At 36.6% G+C, this 18,373-nt stretch overlaps 1 protein-coding gene across 2 annotated transcripts in view; it reads left to right on the top strand.

Annotated features, from left to right (window-relative positions):
- GPALPP1 (GPALPP motifs containing 1) overlaps window positions 1-18,030 on the top strand; it is a 28,816-nt gene extending 10,786 nt beyond the window's left edge. For both annotated transcript variants that reach the window (XM_059041873.2, XM_067016522.1), the window contains 6 exons: window positions 607-712; window positions 7,728-7,862; window positions 8,308-8,472; window positions 11,374-11,472; window positions 16,696-16,914; window positions 17,533-18,030. In XM_059041873.2, coding sequence (XP_058897856.1) covers window positions 607-712; window positions 7,728-7,862; window positions 8,308-8,472; window positions 11,374-11,472; window positions 16,696-16,914 — 724 coding nt within the window. In that variant the 3' untranslated portion in view covers window positions 17,533-18,030. The remainder of the gene's footprint in view (window positions 1-606; window positions 713-7,727; window positions 7,863-8,307; window positions 8,473-11,373; window positions 11,473-16,695; window positions 16,915-17,532) is intronic.
- Window positions 18,031-18,373: the final 343 nt, after the last annotated feature.

Below are 18,373 nucleotides of genomic sequence, written 5' to 3'. Positions count from 1 at the left end.
CTTAAATGAACTATTTTCCTTCTTATATGCTTCCACATCATTATTGGATTGTTAGTTAGGACGATGTTTAGGTTTTTATACTGCCTTGGCACACATAACCATAAATTACGAACACCTGTTGTATGCATTTGCTACGTATATCCTTAGAACTCAATTTATACTTAAGTAGTTCTGACTATAAATATAATGCCACTAAGGTATTTTTCAGTGGACGGTGAATATCAAAACTGAAAGCCAAGGCACAAAATAAAAAAGATCTTCACAGGCTTTAGTCCATAATAAGGACTTTTTTTTAAAGTTATTTTTATTTAACATAGTTCTTTTAGGAAGTGGGTATACACCATTGCCACAAAGATTGAAAATTACTGGTTTAGCATCTAATCATTGACTAACAAATAGAAGGTTAAAATACAAAAAATTAGATTTTTATTTTTATGATACTCAGTGAAAAAATACTAGGTTATAGAGTAAAAATAATATGTTGAATATGATTCTCATTTTCAACATTTGTTATTATCTGGCTTTTTATTATTTGTGTGAGCTTTTATTCTGAAAGCTGACTTTTTAAAGTCAGGGAGAATGATAAAGGTACATTTTATTTTTCAGGCCTATAATAGGTCCTGCATTACCACCTGGTTTTCTTAAATCTGCACAGAAAAGTGACAGAGGCAGAGATGATCCAAGACAAGTATCATCGTATTTCAACTCTGAGGTTTGGAACTTTTTGTATTAATGAATAAGATGTAAGAAACTCAAGACTTTACATAGGAATAACTACAATCATTTGACTCAATCATATTCAAACTAATTTAGGATTGTAGCTAGGTAGATGAAATCAAAAGCTGTCACAGACCTGAGATTCTGTTAGAAAAATAACAAGGCAAATTACATGTGACAGGGTGTTACCTATTCATGCTTCTTGTCCTTGAAGGGAAGCTTTAAAGTACTAGAAACTAGAACATGATGAAAAGTTTAAAGAATCACTGTGATTTGATCCAGAAGAGAACAAGCTAAAAAAAATTTTAATAATGAAATAATTATTATAAAATATTGAAATTAACTTTCTCCTACCCAGCTCTCATACCATTGTATAACAAGGGCACTAGTGGATACATGATGTTTTGAAAAGAAAGAACAAGTAATTTTGGAGTCAAGGAGAAAGCCTATATTCTTACAGGGGGCCAGTCCTTAACAATAGCTGAGATATGCAGAATACCTTATAATTTGTAATGCATTTTCCCCATATATGTATTTTCAGCTTCTCCAGAGCCTTATGAAATAATCACGATCTGTATCTTAGAGATGCTAAAAGCCAGAGAAATTGGGTAACTTAACTCCAAATCACACAGTTTCTACTCATCAAAAGTCAAAGCTCAAACCCAGTTCTTAGGATTTTATATCACCTGTTCAGTCTGCTAATCTACAGTGATTAATTCATACTGCAGATTAGCAGACTGAACAGGTGCTAATAAATTCATAGAGTCCTGTGCATCTCCACTGAGAATTCAGCAATTCCACTGAGGTTGTTACTAAAGGAAATATATAATGCAGTGGTTAAGCTCATCAACTCCAGAGTCATTTACTCATTCTTTCAGCATATGTTTATAAAACACCTACAGTGTGTCAGGCCCTTAGTCAGAGAAATCAGTCTGACAACAAATTCTGTTGTTCCCACCTTCAAAAACGTCCAGAATCCAGCCACTTCTGCTGCTACCCTGATCCCAGTCGACATCATATTTCACCTGTTTCATTGGTCTTCATGTCTTAGCCTTTGTTCCTCTGCTACCTCTTCTCAACACAGCACCTAGAGTGGCCCAGATAAAACAAAGTCAGATCATGTCATTCACGCTCAAAACCATCAATTTGCTCCTCCTCTGTCTGCATAAAAGCCAAAGTCCTTACAGGGCCCTCTATAATCTGGCCTCCATTAGCTCCCTGAGTTTCTCTCTAAGTTTGATCTGACCACACTGGGCTCCTTGCTCCTTAAATATGCCAGACAGGCTCCTACTCCTGAGCCTTGATACTTGCTATCCAAGTCTCTCCAAAATGGTTTTCCCCTAGATACTTATGTTGGCTTGCTTACCACCAGCCAGAGTGCTTTTAGCTGCTAATAACAAAAAATCCAACTCACAATGAAATGCACTCTTAACCTTGTTAGTTAACAAATTGGTTGTTTATATAATTTCCTGGGTGTTCTGTAATCTGTATTCCCCAAATGAGAAAAATGTGTTTCATACCTAAGAAGAGGTCTAGAGGAAGGGTCATTCCAGGCTTGGTAAATTCAACAGACTAATGAGATCATCCAGGGCCCAGTTTTTTATGTCTTCTCTATCATTTACAGTATGTTAATTCCTCTTAGGCTGACCAAGTGCTGAGATTCACATGCAGATGGCAGTGTCCAGACATAGGGTCCCTATCCTGTGCCCCCTTTTTAGAGAGGAAAACCTTTCCAGGTTTCCTGTAGACCTCTCCTCACATTTCTTTGGCCAAAATTGAATCATATGCCATGCTCAAGCCAATCAGTTGACCAAGAGGCACGAGACCAAAGTGATTGGCTTAGAATTATCAGCATTTTTGCCCAGGAATTAGAGAAGGTCCCAGTTTCCTGAGAAGCACATGATTCCGAAGAAAATGAGCAAAACACAGGGTTCTCGTAGCGATAGAGTAGTTATTGGTTGGGGCTGTTACAGTCCCTATCTGAAAGACAAACCAAGGCCTAGAAAGATTAAATAATATGCTTGACAATCTTGAGAAAGAAAAATGGAGCTGGAGGAATCAGGCTCCCAGACTTCAGACTATACTACAAAGCTACAGTAATCAAGACAGTATGGTACTGGCACAAAAACAGAAATATAGACCAATGGAACAGGAGAGAAAGCCCAGAGATAAACCCACACACATATGGTCACCTTATTTCTGATAATGGACGCAAGGATATACAGTGGAGAAAAGACACCCTCTTCAATAAGTGCTGTTGGGAAAGCTGGACAGCTACATGTAAAAGAATGAAATTAGAACACTCCCTAACACCATATACAAAAACAAACTCAAAATGGGTTAAAGACCTAAATGTAAGGCCAGACAGTATAAAACTCTTAGAGGAAAACATAGGCAGAACACTCTATGATATAAATCACAGCAAAATTCTTTTTGACCCACCTCTTAGAGAAATGAAAATGAAGACAAAAATAAACAAATGGGACCTAATGAAACTTAAAAGCTTTTGCACAGCAAAGGAAACCATAAACAAGACAAAAAGACAACCCTCAGAATGGGAGAAAATATTTGCAAATGAAGCAACTGACAAAGGATCAATCTCCAAAATTTACAAGCAGCTCATGCATGCAGCTCAGTATCAAAAAAACAAACAACCCAATCCAAAAATGGGCAGAAGACCTAAATAGACATGTCTCCAAAGAAGATATACAGATTGCCAACAAACACATGAAAGAATATTCAACATCACTAATCATTTGAGAAATGCAAATCAAAACTGCAATGAGGTATCACCTCACAACAGTCAGAATGGCCATCATCAAAAAAATCTACAAACAATAAATGCTGGAGAGGGTGTGGAGAAAAGGGAACCTTCTTGCTCTGCTGGTGGGAATGTAAATTGATACAGCCACTATGGAGAACAGTATGGAGGTTCCTTAAAAAACTGAAAATAGAACTACCATATGACCCAGCAATCCCACTACTGGGCATATACCCTGAGAAAACCATAATTCAGAAAGAGTGATGTACCACAATGTTCATTGCAGCTCTATTTACAATAGCCAGGACATGGAAGCAACCTAAGTGTCCATCGACAGATGAATGGATAAAGAAGATGTGGCACATATATACAATGGAATATTACTCAGCCATAAAAAGAAATGAAATTGAGTTATTTGTAGTGAGGTGGATGGACCTAGAGTCTGTCATACAGAATGAAGTAAGTCAGAAGGAGAAAAACAAATACTGTATGCTAACACATATATATGGAATCTTTAAAAAAAAAAAAGGTTTTTAAAAACCTAGGGGCAGGACAGGAATAAAGATGCAGACGTAGAGAATGGACTTGAGGACGCAGGGACAGGGAAGGGTAAGCTGGGATGAAGTGAGAGAGTGGCATGGACATATATACACTACCAAATGTAAAACAGATGGGGGAAGCAGCCACATAGCACAGGGAGATGAGCTCGGTGCTTTGTGACCACCTAGAGGGGTGGGATAGGGAGGGTGGGAGGGAGATGCAAGAGGGAGGAGATATGGGGATATGTGTATATGTGTAGCTGATTCACTTTGTTATAAAGCAGAAACTAACACACCATTGTAAAGCAATTATACTCCAATAAAGATGTTAAAAATAATAATAATAATATTATGCTTGATGTCACAGGGCTGATACAGTGGCAAATTGAGGCCTGGAAACTAGGTCTAACTCTGCAGTCCAAACTATAAACCAGTAGGGTATGTAATTTCTATTATATTTCTGGATAAAATATTATAACTCACCTTTTAAAAAAAATTTAAATAACTCATCCAGGACACCAAAATGATTTAATACCTAGATTGGATTTAGGTTTGTGATTCCGGGTTCTCGTTTTATTTTAGTGTATTGGGCCTGATTTTGTTTGTTCTTCCATCCACCCATTTAGTTTCTGTCTCCCAATATCCTAAGTGATTTTTATTTCTAAAAATTTCAGGCATCTACCTTTTAAAAACCATCTCTTGTTGGATGGGAGTGTAACTATCATTAGCTTATCCCATCCTAAACTTCAACACTATATTGATATCATGTCTCTTACAGTATTAAAAGTTTATTATGTCTTCTTTATCTGCTCATTTTATGTCACCACGTATTATATTTGTAGAGGGCTATAATATGTTTAAGACAATGTCTTTGCTATCAAAGAGCTTACTGTTGTAGAGATAAGCTATAAACATTTAAAGTTAGATCATTAGCAGTTGAAATAAAGAAAATAATAGAGGAGCTGCTGTAGTATAAGTAGAAAAAATACGGGCCCTGATCTTAGAATATTGGAGTCTTAGATACTAGTTTTATAACCTCAGACAAGTTTAACCTTTCAAAGTAGGTTTCCTCAAAAAGAAAACAGGAATAATAATGCCATTTCCCAGTCTTCAAATGAAGCAAAGTCCATAGTTATTGAGAGAGAGAGAGAGTGTATGTGTGTGGCTTAGAATAAGCCACAAGACAATATGTGATTATCTAGTTATTTGTAATAAGAGCAATTTTTATAAGGGTTCAGAGAAGAAGCCACAGAAAGTTAACCATTAAGTGGTTAGCAGGGAAAATGTAAAGAACACAAATTAACTTGCCTAATCCTGGTAGTTTGAAAAAATAAGAGGAAGAAGCTTCCTGTCACAGCTGGAGGACAAACATCTTATTGTTGTTCATCTTGTTGTTTATCTTTCTCTCCTTGTTGAGGACAAGGACTGTTTTATTTATTTTTTTATACAGCAGGTTCTTATTAGTTATCTAGTTAAAACATATTAGTGTATATATGTCAATCTCAATCTCCCAGTTCATACCACCACCACCACCCCCCCATGCCACTTTCCCCCCTTGGTGTCCATACGTTTGTTCTCTGCATCTGTGTCACTATTTCTGCCCTGCAGACTAGTTCATCTGTACCATTTTTCTAGGTTCCACATATATGCATCAATATACAATATTTGTTTTTCTCTTTCTGACTGACTTCACTCTGTATGACAGTCTTTAGATCCATCCACGTCTCTACAAATGACCCAATCTCATTCCTTTTTATGGCTGAGTAATATTCTATTGTATATATGTACCACATCTTCTTTATCCATTTGTCTGTTGATGGGCATTTAGGTTGCTTCCATGACCTGGCTATTGTAAATAGTGCTGCAGTGAACATTGGGGTGCATGTGTCTTTTTGAATTATGGTTGTCTCTGGGTATATGCCTGGTAGTGGGATTGCTGGGTCATACGGTAGTTCTATTTTCAGTTTTTTAAGGAACCTTCATACTGTTCTCCATAGAGGCTGTATCAAGTTACATTCCCACCAACAGTGCAGGAGGGTTCCCTTTTCTCCACACTCTCCAGCGTTTGTTGTTTGTAGATTTTTCTGATGATGCCCATTCTAACTGGTGTCAGGTGATACCTCATTGTAGTTTTGATTTGCATTTCTCTAATAATTAGTGATGTTGAGCAGCTTTTCATGTGCTTCTTGGCCATCTGTATGTCCTCTTTGGAGAAAGAAGGGGCTATTTAGGTCTTCTATTTAGGCCTTCTCCCCATTGGGTTGTTTGTTTTTTTAATATTAGCTGCATGAGCTGTTTATATATTTTGGAGATTAATCCTTTGTCTGTTGATTCGTTTGCAAATATTTTCCCCCATTCTGAGGGTTGTCTTTTCGTCTTGTTTCTGGTTTCCTTTGCTGTGCAAAAGCTTTGGAGTTTCATTAGGTCCCATTTGTTTATTTATGTTTTTATTTCCATGACTCTAGGAGGTGACTCAAAAAAGATCTTGCTGTGATTTATGTCAAAGAGTTCTTCCTATGTTTTCCTCTATGAGTTTTATAGTGTCCAGTTTTACGTTTAGGTCTCTAATCCATTTTGAGTTTATTGTCTTGATTACTGTAGCTTTGTAGTATAGTCTGAAGTTAGGGAGTCTGATTCCTCCAGCTCGGCTTTTTTCCCTCAAGGCTGCTTTGGCTATTCGGGGTCTTTTGTGTCTGACAAGAACTGTTTTAAACCCAAGTGCATATAGCATCTAACACAGTCTTACATGAAAACCCTTTAATAAAATGATTTACTAATGGGACTTCCCTGGTGGCTCAGTGGTTAAGAATCCGCCTGCCAATGCAGGGGACATGGGTTCGAGCCCTGGTCCAGGAAGATCCCACATGCCACAGAGCAGCTGAGCCCATACGCCACAACTACTGTGCCTGCATTCTAGAACCCATGTGCACTGCAACTACTGAGCCCATGTGCTGCAACTACTGAAGCCTGCACGCCTAGAGCCTGTGCTCCGCAACAGGAGAAGCCACCTCAATGAGAAGCCTGCACACCGCAATGAGGAGTAGCTCCCACTAGCTACAACTAACTAGAGAAAGCCCACACACAGCATTGAAGACCCAACGCAGCCAAAAAAAAAAAAAATTAAAATCTCTGTTCTTTAAAAAAATTAATTAACTTAAAAAAATGATTTGCTAAGAACTACTTGAATTCAATTATTGCAATACTATTGTGTCTTTGGGGTAATGAGAGAAATACTTTGGGAACCAAATTAACTCGTTCGGGCCAGTATTTTGTAAGGCTTTGCACAGCATTTCTGTTTCAGTGGACTGTACTAAATCATGAAGGCTGATACAGCTTCCAAGAATGTCTTATTTGTGTGCATCTTATTCCAAAGAGCTCTTTCTGTACCAGGAAAGAAAATGGTTTCAACTTGTGTCATCTCTGATGAATCATTAATAATTCTCTGGAATATTACAGAGAAATTGTGAGGCCACATCTACGTCCATCAGGAAGAGGACTGAGATGAGTTAATGAGCTCTGCCATGGACATAGGGAAGAGGTGGGACAGTCCACAGCCCCTGGATTTGTCATTTTTGTATGGTGCACTTGAGGAAAGCACAGGAAAGGTGCTCAGTGATCAGCCAGCAACACAGTGTTTGCTTTTTGTTCTGTTTCTAGGTTATCAGTCACAGTTAAATTTTAAGTAATTTAGGATCATTTTCTTATTTCAGAAGGAAACAGGTAGCAGTGAAGAGGAGGACATTATTGGGCCGATGCCTGCCAAAGGACCAGTTAACTCTAGTGTAATGACAGAGTTTGAAAAAAGGGCCCAGAGAATGAAAGAAAAACTGACTAAAGGAGACGATGTAAGTTTTAAATACATAGTACACTTTTCTCTGAGAAATTGACCGAATATATTAAAAATCTCAGTTTTAAAAACAGACATTAAAAAATGTATATGTACATATGTAAGTGTATAAAAAATTAGGCTCTAGGTAATTCCGAAAGTATAAAAGGAAAAGAGTAAAAATTTTGCCTACTTAAAAATTTCTGTATGGCAAAAGATAACATTAAGTCAAAGGAACAATAAATTAAAGTATTCATAACATATATGACCAAAAAAAATAGTCTATTAAATCCTTTCTCTTAAAGTCTGTTAATTAACTTTCAAGCCTTAGTTGAGAAGCATAGTCACTTATACAGTATTCTACACCCATACACACATACATGTGCACACACGCACACATACACATTTTCCAAGGCTACTTTTTTTTTTTCTTTTTTTTTTTTTACTTTTTATTTCTCTTAAAGGATTCATCTAAACCAATTACAAGAGAGTCTTGGATGACTGAGCTTCCTCCGGAGCTGAAAGACTTTGGTCTTGGGCCCAGAACTTTCAAGAGAAGAACTGAGGACAAATCTGGAGATCGATCAGTCTGGACAGATATGCCAGCTGACAGGGAAAGGAAAGCTAAGGTAAGAGGGTTGGTTTGTTCCTGTATTTTTGTCCATGTTGATTCTATTTTGAAAAAATAGGAGGCAGAATTATTTAAGAGTACTGTTTTTTTCATTATGATTCCAAACGGAAAAGATTTCCCCTGAAGGAAACTTAAAGTGATGCCAGTTGCTTCCTGTGTATTTACTTACTATTTCCCAATAAATTATCTCATCTAAATCTCAAGAGAACCTGGAGACATAGGTTCACTGACCTCATTTTATGAAGGGAGACACTATCCTCTATGAAGTCACCTTTTCTGGAATTAAATGCTGGTGAGCGATGAATAGTAATTCCCTTCTAAACCTTTCTGACTGCAAATCCCCTGGTCTTTGTACATCATACTATCTCCATGAAAATTTCTTTTTAAATGTCTTGAACAAGCCAAGGCACAGATTAACCTAGCAAGTTAAGTGATACATAGGGACTGTCTCTCAAAATAACAGTAGCTCAAGTGCACTGAACTTCATATTACTGTCAAGATAGGCAAAAAGCCCTTTCATTAATACATTGAATAATGTATTTAAAAAATACCCACAAAAGTATGCATAAAATATTATTGTTAGATTTTCTTTTCGTGGATCTCTCCATTTATTATGAAATATTCCATTGTAAGTTAGGGGTCCAAGCAGTGTCCTCAGCACTAGCTCCTTAAATTCACTCCATCCCAAAGTTTCAGTTTCCTTCATATGTCCCATTCCAATCTTAAATGCTTGACTAATTGGCACCTTATGATTATAGCTTTATCAGTTCTGACTTAAATTCACACCCCTAACTCTGTTTATCTTGTTCATCGGTACCTAGAATTATGAGGATTTCCATCTTCATTCTATAACTGTAAATTGAATATCTCCTCTGCCAGGTATTCTGTTTGGTGACAGGTAATAGAAAAAGCTCCTTATGGCGCTCTCATTTTAGTGGAGTATTGGTTGTGAAATAGTGTCATTCTTAAAATGTGGATGATACGTGGCAGTCTCCACATTTTAGCAGAATATGTGGCAAAATCATAAGTTCTCCTTTGCCCAGAGGATTCAAGGAAATCTGAGAGTTGTAACAGAAAGGTGAGGTGAACCAACACACCTGAGGGCAGAAGAGACAACAGAAGATATGGTATAGAAGCGAGCCATATACCGTGAATGACTAGTGTTGGAACGCCTGTCTGCTCTTTCTTAACTGGTCTTTTATAAAAGTAACATACTGACATTTTTTATAATTTAGCCTTTAAGATTGTTTCCAAAAAGACATTTAATCCCCTTGCTTACATGGACTTTTTATTTGTGCTTTTTTCAGTGCTTGTGTTCCTCATTGTATGTGAGTAGATGTCTAGCCTACAGCTGGATATGCAGCGAGTCTTCCTCAAAGAAAAATACCACAGAAAAACGGAACAAACAGAAACTAGCCAGTATAATTTGAACTCAAGTGATTTTAGGCCCTATGACTGAGTTCTTTAGATCTGGTCATTCTTTTCAGGGCTGAAAGTGTTTTGTTCTGTGTTTACAACAGACTCCCAAAGGGATGACTAATACCCCTTAAATTTTATGTGACACTGTATTACAGCATATAATACCACAGACTTATATTTGTAGTACAAATTATATAGTGTCACAGAGCTGTCCTGTATAAAGGTCATGACTAATTTTTGATTTTTGTAACAGATCTTAGTCAAGTTTCCTTTTTTATCTCTCTCCAAATTACCTTTTTGTAGATTTTCTCCACCACTTCATCTTACTTTTTTATATTTGACTCCCCAGCATTCATCTCTCATACTACTAATGTTCGCACATTCACTTAACCAACATGCCCAAATGAAGTAAGATTGCTTTTCAGAAAGAAATGGCAGTGTTATGCATAAATTAATTGAATAAGATCTGTTATGTTCCCATTTCCCAGTCTTGACTAGATTTACTAACAACTGGTCAGGTTTTCACCTTCAGCTTATTAGAACATCATTTTTTCTCTTAATATTTACAAGTAAAAGAATCTGGGGAAATTTTTATGGAAAAATAAGAAATGAGCTACTCCTATGTTTTTTAACATACTTTATTTATTAAGTACAATGTTGTTTTAGTCCATCATTAAGATAAAAATGGTGTGGGGACCTCCTTGGCTTTCGTAAGCAAACAGCAACAGTATAAAAACATGCTTTGAGGAAAGTGGTTTTCAGCTGATTTCATATGGGTCTTCTTCTTTCCTGGTTGGGACTGTATACTCCAGAATACTTTTTTTTTCCTAACTAAAATTTATTGGAAATTTACCTAAGTATTCCATTGGTGTGTGTGCGTGCGTGCGCGCGCTATGGTAAATGGTATTTCTTTTTAAATTTCAAATTCCAATTGTTCATTGCTGGTATATTTTGTATGTTGGCCTAGCATCCTGCAGCTTTGCTACACTTATGCTTACTAATGCCAGGAGTTTTAAAATAGATTCTTTGGCATTTTCTACATTGCCAGTCATGTCCTCTGTGAATAAAGATAGTTTTATTTTTATTTTTTCTGTACTCCATTTATTTCTTTTTATTTTTTTTCCCTCAAGAGTCCTTTTCCTAGCTTTGGAAACAGATAATATAAGATTTCTTTTTAAGCCTTATTTTCTCTTCTACATTTCATTATTGTTTGTCAGTCTCATTTCTGAGTTTGATAAAATCCAGTTAGTTGATTGGTTAGAGGTTTTGGGGGATTTTTTCTTGTTTTCAGACAAATATTAGAGTAGAACACTAACAGATCCCTTATCAAGTGTATTAACATTTCTAGTGGGAAGAGATTCAATGGGCCTGGCTTCGTTTAGTCTCCTAGTACTCAATCTGAGTTAAAATAATAGTATTTCTTTTTTATTTTCTCTTAATTATATGGTTTAGTAATGTGTTTTCTGTGTTCATTCCTCAGGAGACACCAGAAGCAAGAAAGTCATTCAATAAGAAGGATGAAGAACATATATTGACAGGAATGGAAAAGAGACTGGCCGAGCAGGTATCCGCATACAACGTAAGTCAGGGGATAAAATATATGGCCTTTCATTTTTTCCCATCTTTTAATGCTCTTCTCATTTTTTCTCTTTTTCTTGTTTCTCTTTCTTAGTCTTCCTTTTCATCTCAGTCTTTTTCTATACATCTGTTCTGAAAAATACTCTCATCTGTATGTGTATATATATGTGTGTGTGTGTGTGTAGTCCTTTAGTGTAGGCTTTTTTAATGCATCTCATAACATTTTCAGTTCACTTTTTACTTAAGTCATATATCAGAAATTCAATTCCTAGAGATGGGTAGCACATGATTATAAAGTAAGAGCCTTACTAACTCCTAGAGAGCCCAATTCATACATTTTAAATAGTAAGCTGATTTGGAATGTTTGATGTAATGATTTAAATATGGGAGAAAAATATAAATCTATATAAATATAAAAATTTCAAATATGGTTCAATTTAAATTTATAAACTAAACAGTATTCATTGGGCATATTATTATTTTGTAATAGTCTCTTACTCATTAAAAACAAAAAAAAACCAAAAAACAAAACACTAGTGTTCCAGCTCAAAGAATAAATGTAAACCATTGAACCGTTTGGTCCCTGAAAGGTATTCAGGAAAATTACCTGCTGTTCCTAGCATATTAGTTCATGAAATTTTCCATAAGCATTAAAAATATAGTTAGCATGATTTATTGGGCATATGTAGACCAGTACCACAAACAGTGAAGCATACATGAAACATAGTTGGAAACTGACCAGAAACCCAACCCAAATGGAACATCTTTGAAAACTGACCAGCTCAAAGTCAAGTCTCAACAAAATTGAAAGAATCACTATCATTCAGGCACCACAAAGAATTTAAGTTAACTTCAGAATAACTTAAAAGCCCTACACAACTGGAAATTAGAAAATTCAAAATTTAAACTTTACATCAAAGAAGACATGATAATGGAAGTTAGAAAGTACCTAAACCTGAATGATAAAAAAATATTCAGTACAACATATCAAAATGTGTGAGATGTAATATAAAGTGGTACTTAGAGGCAAAATTTATAGCTGTAATGAGTTATGTTAGAAAGGAAGAATAGCTGAAAATTAACAAGCTGGGCCTTTTTCCAAACAGACATTTCTTATAAAACTAAACGAACACCTACCCTATAATCCTGCAACTCCACCCCTGGGTGTTTATGTAAGACAGATGAAAACATGTTTTCACAGACTCGAGCATGCTTCACTCATAATAGCTTCAAAAAGACTTATACAGGAGTGTTCATAGAAGCTTTATTCATAACAGCTAAATACTTCAAGCAACCCAGCTGTCCATCAATAAGAGAAAGAAAAAGCCAACCTGTGTTCATGATAAAATACTACTCGGCAATAAAAAGGAACAAATTACAAATAAATGCAACAACATGGATTAATCTCAAAGTCATTATGCTGAGCGAAAGGAGTCTTACGCAAGACTTCCTACCCAAGTACTACTGTATGATTCCATTTATATGAAGCTCTACAATAAGCAAAATGAATCTATGGTGGGAAAAAAATCAGAATAGTTGTTGTTGGAGTGGGATTGTGGAGATGGACTAGGAAGGGGCATACAGAGCTTTCTGAAGTGATGGAAATATGCTCCAGAAATTGCTAGGAGTTTGAATTGTAAAACTCAGTGAATGTAGTATTAAGATTTGTGCATTTCATTGTATGTAAATTTACTGTAAAAGAAAAAATTGTAAACAGATATTGAACTCTAGTTAGTGAAATCATGCTGAAATACTAGGGATACATGTAACAGTGTCTGCAGTTTATTTTAAAACACATCCAAAAAATTAGCATTCTAATCTTATGCTGAAATTTTGGTTACTTATGAGATATAGTTTTCAAAATATTAATATGGTCTTAAGACTAAACCACCTTATAACTCATAGTATTGTTAAATTGAACACTCTTTAAAATATTACCATGAAGGCAAAATAAAAACCAAACAACTAGAATCTTAGCATGAATTTTCAAAAACTGCTGAAAAGGGCTTCCCTGGTGGCGCAGTGGTTGAGAGCCCGCCTGCCGATGCAGGGCACACAGGTTCGTGCCCCAGTCCGGGAAGATCCCACGTGCCGTGGAGCGGCTGGGCCCGTGAGCCATGGCCGCTGGGCCTGCGCGTCCGGAGCCTGTGCTCCGCAATGGGAGAGGCCACAACAGTGAGGCCCGCATACCACCAAAAAAAAAAAACAAAAAAAAAAAAACTGCTGAAAAACTAGCCCATTCAAAATAAATTGCCCTGGCTTTTTGTAAATTAATATAAAACCTACACATTTTTGTTAAATGATTAAATTTGGTAAATCAGCAAACCAGTCATTTAGCAAATTGATCTCTACATAAATTGGCTTTTGGTGTGATTTCTAATTACTTTCTTAAACTTTATAATGATCTATTAACAAAAAATTATTATTAATGATCTCTCAACTGTCAACTCTCTCTTAACTTTGATTTTTTTTCACATTGGTCTTTTTTTTTTGCATTCAGAATGGCTAGACATTTAATAACTTCTCAGCTGAGGACCGTTTTCCATCTTCTTTCCAAAGGGCACAAGCTGGCAGCATTGCCACCCTACTGGATACTGAGGAACAGGGTAAAGAGAGTGAGGAAAGGCTATAGTGCCCTGATTCTCCAGCCCCCCGAACAGGGCTTATTTTCTCATTCTCACTTTCCAAATCTGTATAATGCTAATAATAACATTTAATTTATTGAGATGTTGTGAGGATTACAATATAGTATGTGCTTAGTAAATTGAATACTTAACATTTATTGACTGATTTTTTTTTTTTTTTTTTTTTTTTTTTGGCTGCGTTGGGTCTTTGTTGCTGCGCACAGCTAGGCTTTCTCTAGTTGCAGCGAGCTGGGGCTACCCTTCATTGCGGTACACAGGCTTCTCATTTTGGTGGCTTCTCTTGTTGTGGAGCACGGGCTGTAGGCACACAGGCTCAGTAGTTGTGGCTCGCGGGCTCTGGAGTGCAGGCTCAACAGTTATGGCTCATGTGCTTAGCTGCTCCGCGGCATGTGGGATCTTCCTGGACCAGGGCTCGAACCCACGTCCCCTGCATTGGCAGGTGGATTCTTAACCACTGCGCCACCAGGGAACTCCCTTGACTGATTCTTATGAACCCCGCCACACTACTAAATCCTTTGTATTCATTAGATTACTTAACTCCTACCTCATCCAAATATTTAGACATTATTACTATTATGATTTATTATCTTACAGCTGAGAAATTGAGGCTTAAATAACTTGCCTAAGGTCACCAGTGTTGAAAATGTCAGAACCGTCATTGCTAACCAGATTTTTCCAAATGCAGAATTTTAGTTCTTAACTGTTTCTCCATGCTATGTGTATTGATAGGTCATTTTTTCTTAGCAACATTTGATTTTTTTCACCTCCAGTTTTCGTTAAAAATAAAGAATTTGAAAGCACTTAACTTGCAAATCAATTTGTTTCCTAAAGACTTTACCAAGATTTATGAAATGACCAATTTATGAAATGAAAGGGATTGAGAACATGGAAATAGTGCTAATTCAAATAAATATTTACTAATACAGCATCCAGATAGAGCTCAATTTATAGGAAATAGCAACCACATAACTTGACTGATAAAGTCAGATCTCACTGTCAAATCAGACAGGTGATTGAGACTAACTTTCTGTGAGAAAGTCTGACTTCATTTCTCTGTTCAAATAGATGTGATTATGATCATTCCTATGACACTTCTGAATTGTAACGTAGGTGGGTAGGTGCCATGAGTTTGTCTTCTGATAAAATAAGATGCTGCCACCTTCATCGTTTCTTACCAGTTATTTTGCTTTTACTGAGCTCTCCTCATGTCTTTGCTCTCAAATATATTCCCTGACAGGAGGCAGGGCCTGGAAGAGATGTGGTTGTTAAGCAAAAATTGTCTTTTCTTTCATTGCCCCATTCTGCAGTGTATCTGCAGCATATCTGAATTCAGAACATTCCAACAAGAGGCAAACTACCCATTCCGAAAGGACATTACACTCTTAAGAGAAATAAGTTTGAGACACAAAAGGACACAAAGCCTCCTGGGTTTACAGTTCCTTGATTAGAAGAAGTTTCATTCATACAATATTTCAGGTTTTTTTATTTGATGCTCTGGAGACTTGCTGTCCAAGACAATATTCTGTAATAAGATTCTGAAAGGCCTCTCCTTTGTTAAATGGGAAAGGGCTGTAATGAAAGGGGAGACATCCTCACGAGATGCATTACCAGGCAAGTCAGCTTTAAGTGAGGCTAAGAAGTTGAGAATCATGGGTAGGTAATGTTGAAATTCTCCATGCCTTCATACCGCGTGGAATCCACTCCGTGTGGCCCCCAAACATACATATATCGCAGTTTGATGGCTGCTGATCTGTATGTACTACCCGCATCCACTCCTGCATCCCACTCCCTGCTTCTCCAGTCCAGGGCTATTCTGTCTTTTAGTTTAACCAATACTGAAAGGTCTGTAAAGAATCTCCAATTTATGAAACCAGTTGACTTTGCTCAGACCTCATCCTACTAGATATATTTGAAAATGTGAAACTAATATATTGTAAATCAGCTATACTTCAATTTAAGAAAAAGGAAAAGAAAAAGAAAATGTGAGCACCTACCCCAGCTAAAAAGAAAGAAAAGGAAGGAGATAAAGCTGAAAGGACAAAAATTCTCTTGGCACACAGACTATGCCAGCTTTTCCTGCACCGGCCTTGGATTTTGTCATCTCTGTGCCGTGGTTTTTCTGCTTTGCACTTGCTTTAGCTTCAGCCTGGCAGTGCCCGTCTCTTCAGTTCCACCCGTTCAGGGTTCATGGACCAGCCCATCCATGAAGCTTTAACCAGGCTCTCAAGTGAGAAAGTAATTGCTCTTCTTTCTCACCTGTGTTCTTGGTTCAGCCTCTAATGTTGACTAATCACACAGTGATATTCATGATGGTTATTTAAACATTAGTTTACTCTCCGTCTTGCTCTTTTTTTATTGTGTGGCATATAGTTGGTATATACCTTCATTTTGGTCTAGTTGAATTTGCCTCTGATAACAGATTTTCTTCAGAGATGCTGTCTTAGATTTGGAAAAACCTATTGCGTTTGTAAATAGCCCTCCTTAATGTTTACCATTACTACTTCATTCTTTTGTTTCATGATTATATTCTGTCAGTGATCTATATAAGATTTTTCTTTCTGCTGTCTTGCTCTCCCCAGGAATCAAAAAGGTCAGAATCGCTTATGGACATTCATCAGAAAAAGCTAAAGAATAAGGCTGCTGAAGATAAAAATAAGCCCCAAGAAAGAACACCATTTAACCGTGATACGGATCTCAAAGTTCATCGGTTTGATGAAGCTCAGAAAAAAGCCCTGATGAAGAAATCTAGGGAACTAAACACCAGGTTTTCACATGGCAAAGGCAATATGTTTTTATAAGTAAGTATATTTCAGTGAGGTATATTTTCGTACTGATGAATTTGAACTTTTCTAAATACTCTGTTACATATAACTGTGTAAAAATTTATTTCCTTTTATAATAGATTATAAACCTGCAGATCTTTATTTTCTAAGTAAACTGTGAGGTTTGAAAATTCAGCCTTGTGGAATAAAACATGTTGTATACTGGGAAAGTAGACTTGTCCTCATAATAACCTAATAGGGCATTACTATTCAAAATGCTAAAATAAAAGCTTTTCATTTGTGAGACATGGCAAAGGAAAGTGTGGTTTGAAACTTGGCTAATATGCATGCTTTATTAAAGAATGTGGTTTGCTAGCAGTCTTTTTATGTTAAACAAGATCACAAAAGACGTTCATTGCTTTTGAAATGTTCTCTGTAAGTTAAGGTTCAAAACTGTTAACATCACTCATACATAGCCCGAACTGACAAGGGTTCATAATGGTGTTTACATAAAAGCTAAGGTTGCTTCTTAAAATCTTTGTGATTTTTAATTGTATGAAACCTACATCAATATTAAAATGTGACTTTCAGGGAAAATACGGTTAAAGTGAGAAATATTTTCCAACTTACTGAATTTTCTTATTCTTACTTCAGGGGGATTTCCCTGTGCAATGAAGAAGAGTTGAAGAATACTCTTTTTTTCTGTCTGTCCATCTTTCTTCCTTTATTTTGAGTTTCTTAAGATTACATGATTAGTCTTACAAACCACACGTCCTTTAAAGTCACGTGGAAACATGAAATCAGTGTGTCTTATGTGGAGTAGAATTTTATGTGTCTTTGGCTTCTGACGAAATGTGGGCTTTTCTTCAAATAAATTTTTGAGGATTCCCCCCCCTCCCCGCCACCCGCTAATTTTTGTGCTGTCTCACAAGTGCCCTGTTAAGATCTGGTCAGGACCATCCACTGAGTCTCTCCCACAGCTCAGACCCCCTCGTCAGATATTATGAACTTGCCCTTAGTGAGTGTGTCGGATCCTCACAGTAAATCCATGAATTTGAAACTGTTTGGATTTCCCTCTAAACTGCAGCCAGTGAATACACAATATTTACTTGAAAATAAAGGGTATGGAGGTTTTGTCCATTTTGTTATCAATTTGCTTGTTGTGGCAATCAGGGCTTTTTATTTGTGGTTTGGATTTTTTGGTTTGTTTGTTTCTAAGTCAGAAAGAGGGACCTTTGCATTATTTCATGTGCTAAGGAAAAACTATTTTGATTTTTCCAACTTCAGTAAGTATTTCTAGGAAAGGCAATCTGAGGGACAAGAGAACATCATTAACCGTTAACCAGTGTAAAGTCTGAGACCTGGTCTCTGTGATCTCCACCAAAGCTTTCGAAGTCTTTAACCTGCTTTGGGATGATCTGACTTGATTCATTTATATTTAACATGCTTTAGCTAATTTATTGGGGACAGATCTTTTATATCAATCATAAGTAAC

This window comes from Kogia breviceps, chromosome 16 (genome assembly GCF_026419965.1).
Source record: "Kogia breviceps isolate mKogBre1 chromosome 16, mKogBre1 haplotype 1, whole genome shotgun sequence".
Classification (NCBI taxonomy): domain Eukaryota; kingdom Metazoa; phylum Chordata; class Mammalia; order Artiodactyla; family Physeteridae; genus Kogia; species Kogia breviceps.
Note: the sequence above shows the minus strand (reverse complement) of the source record. Positions and strands in the feature narration are given on the sequence as shown.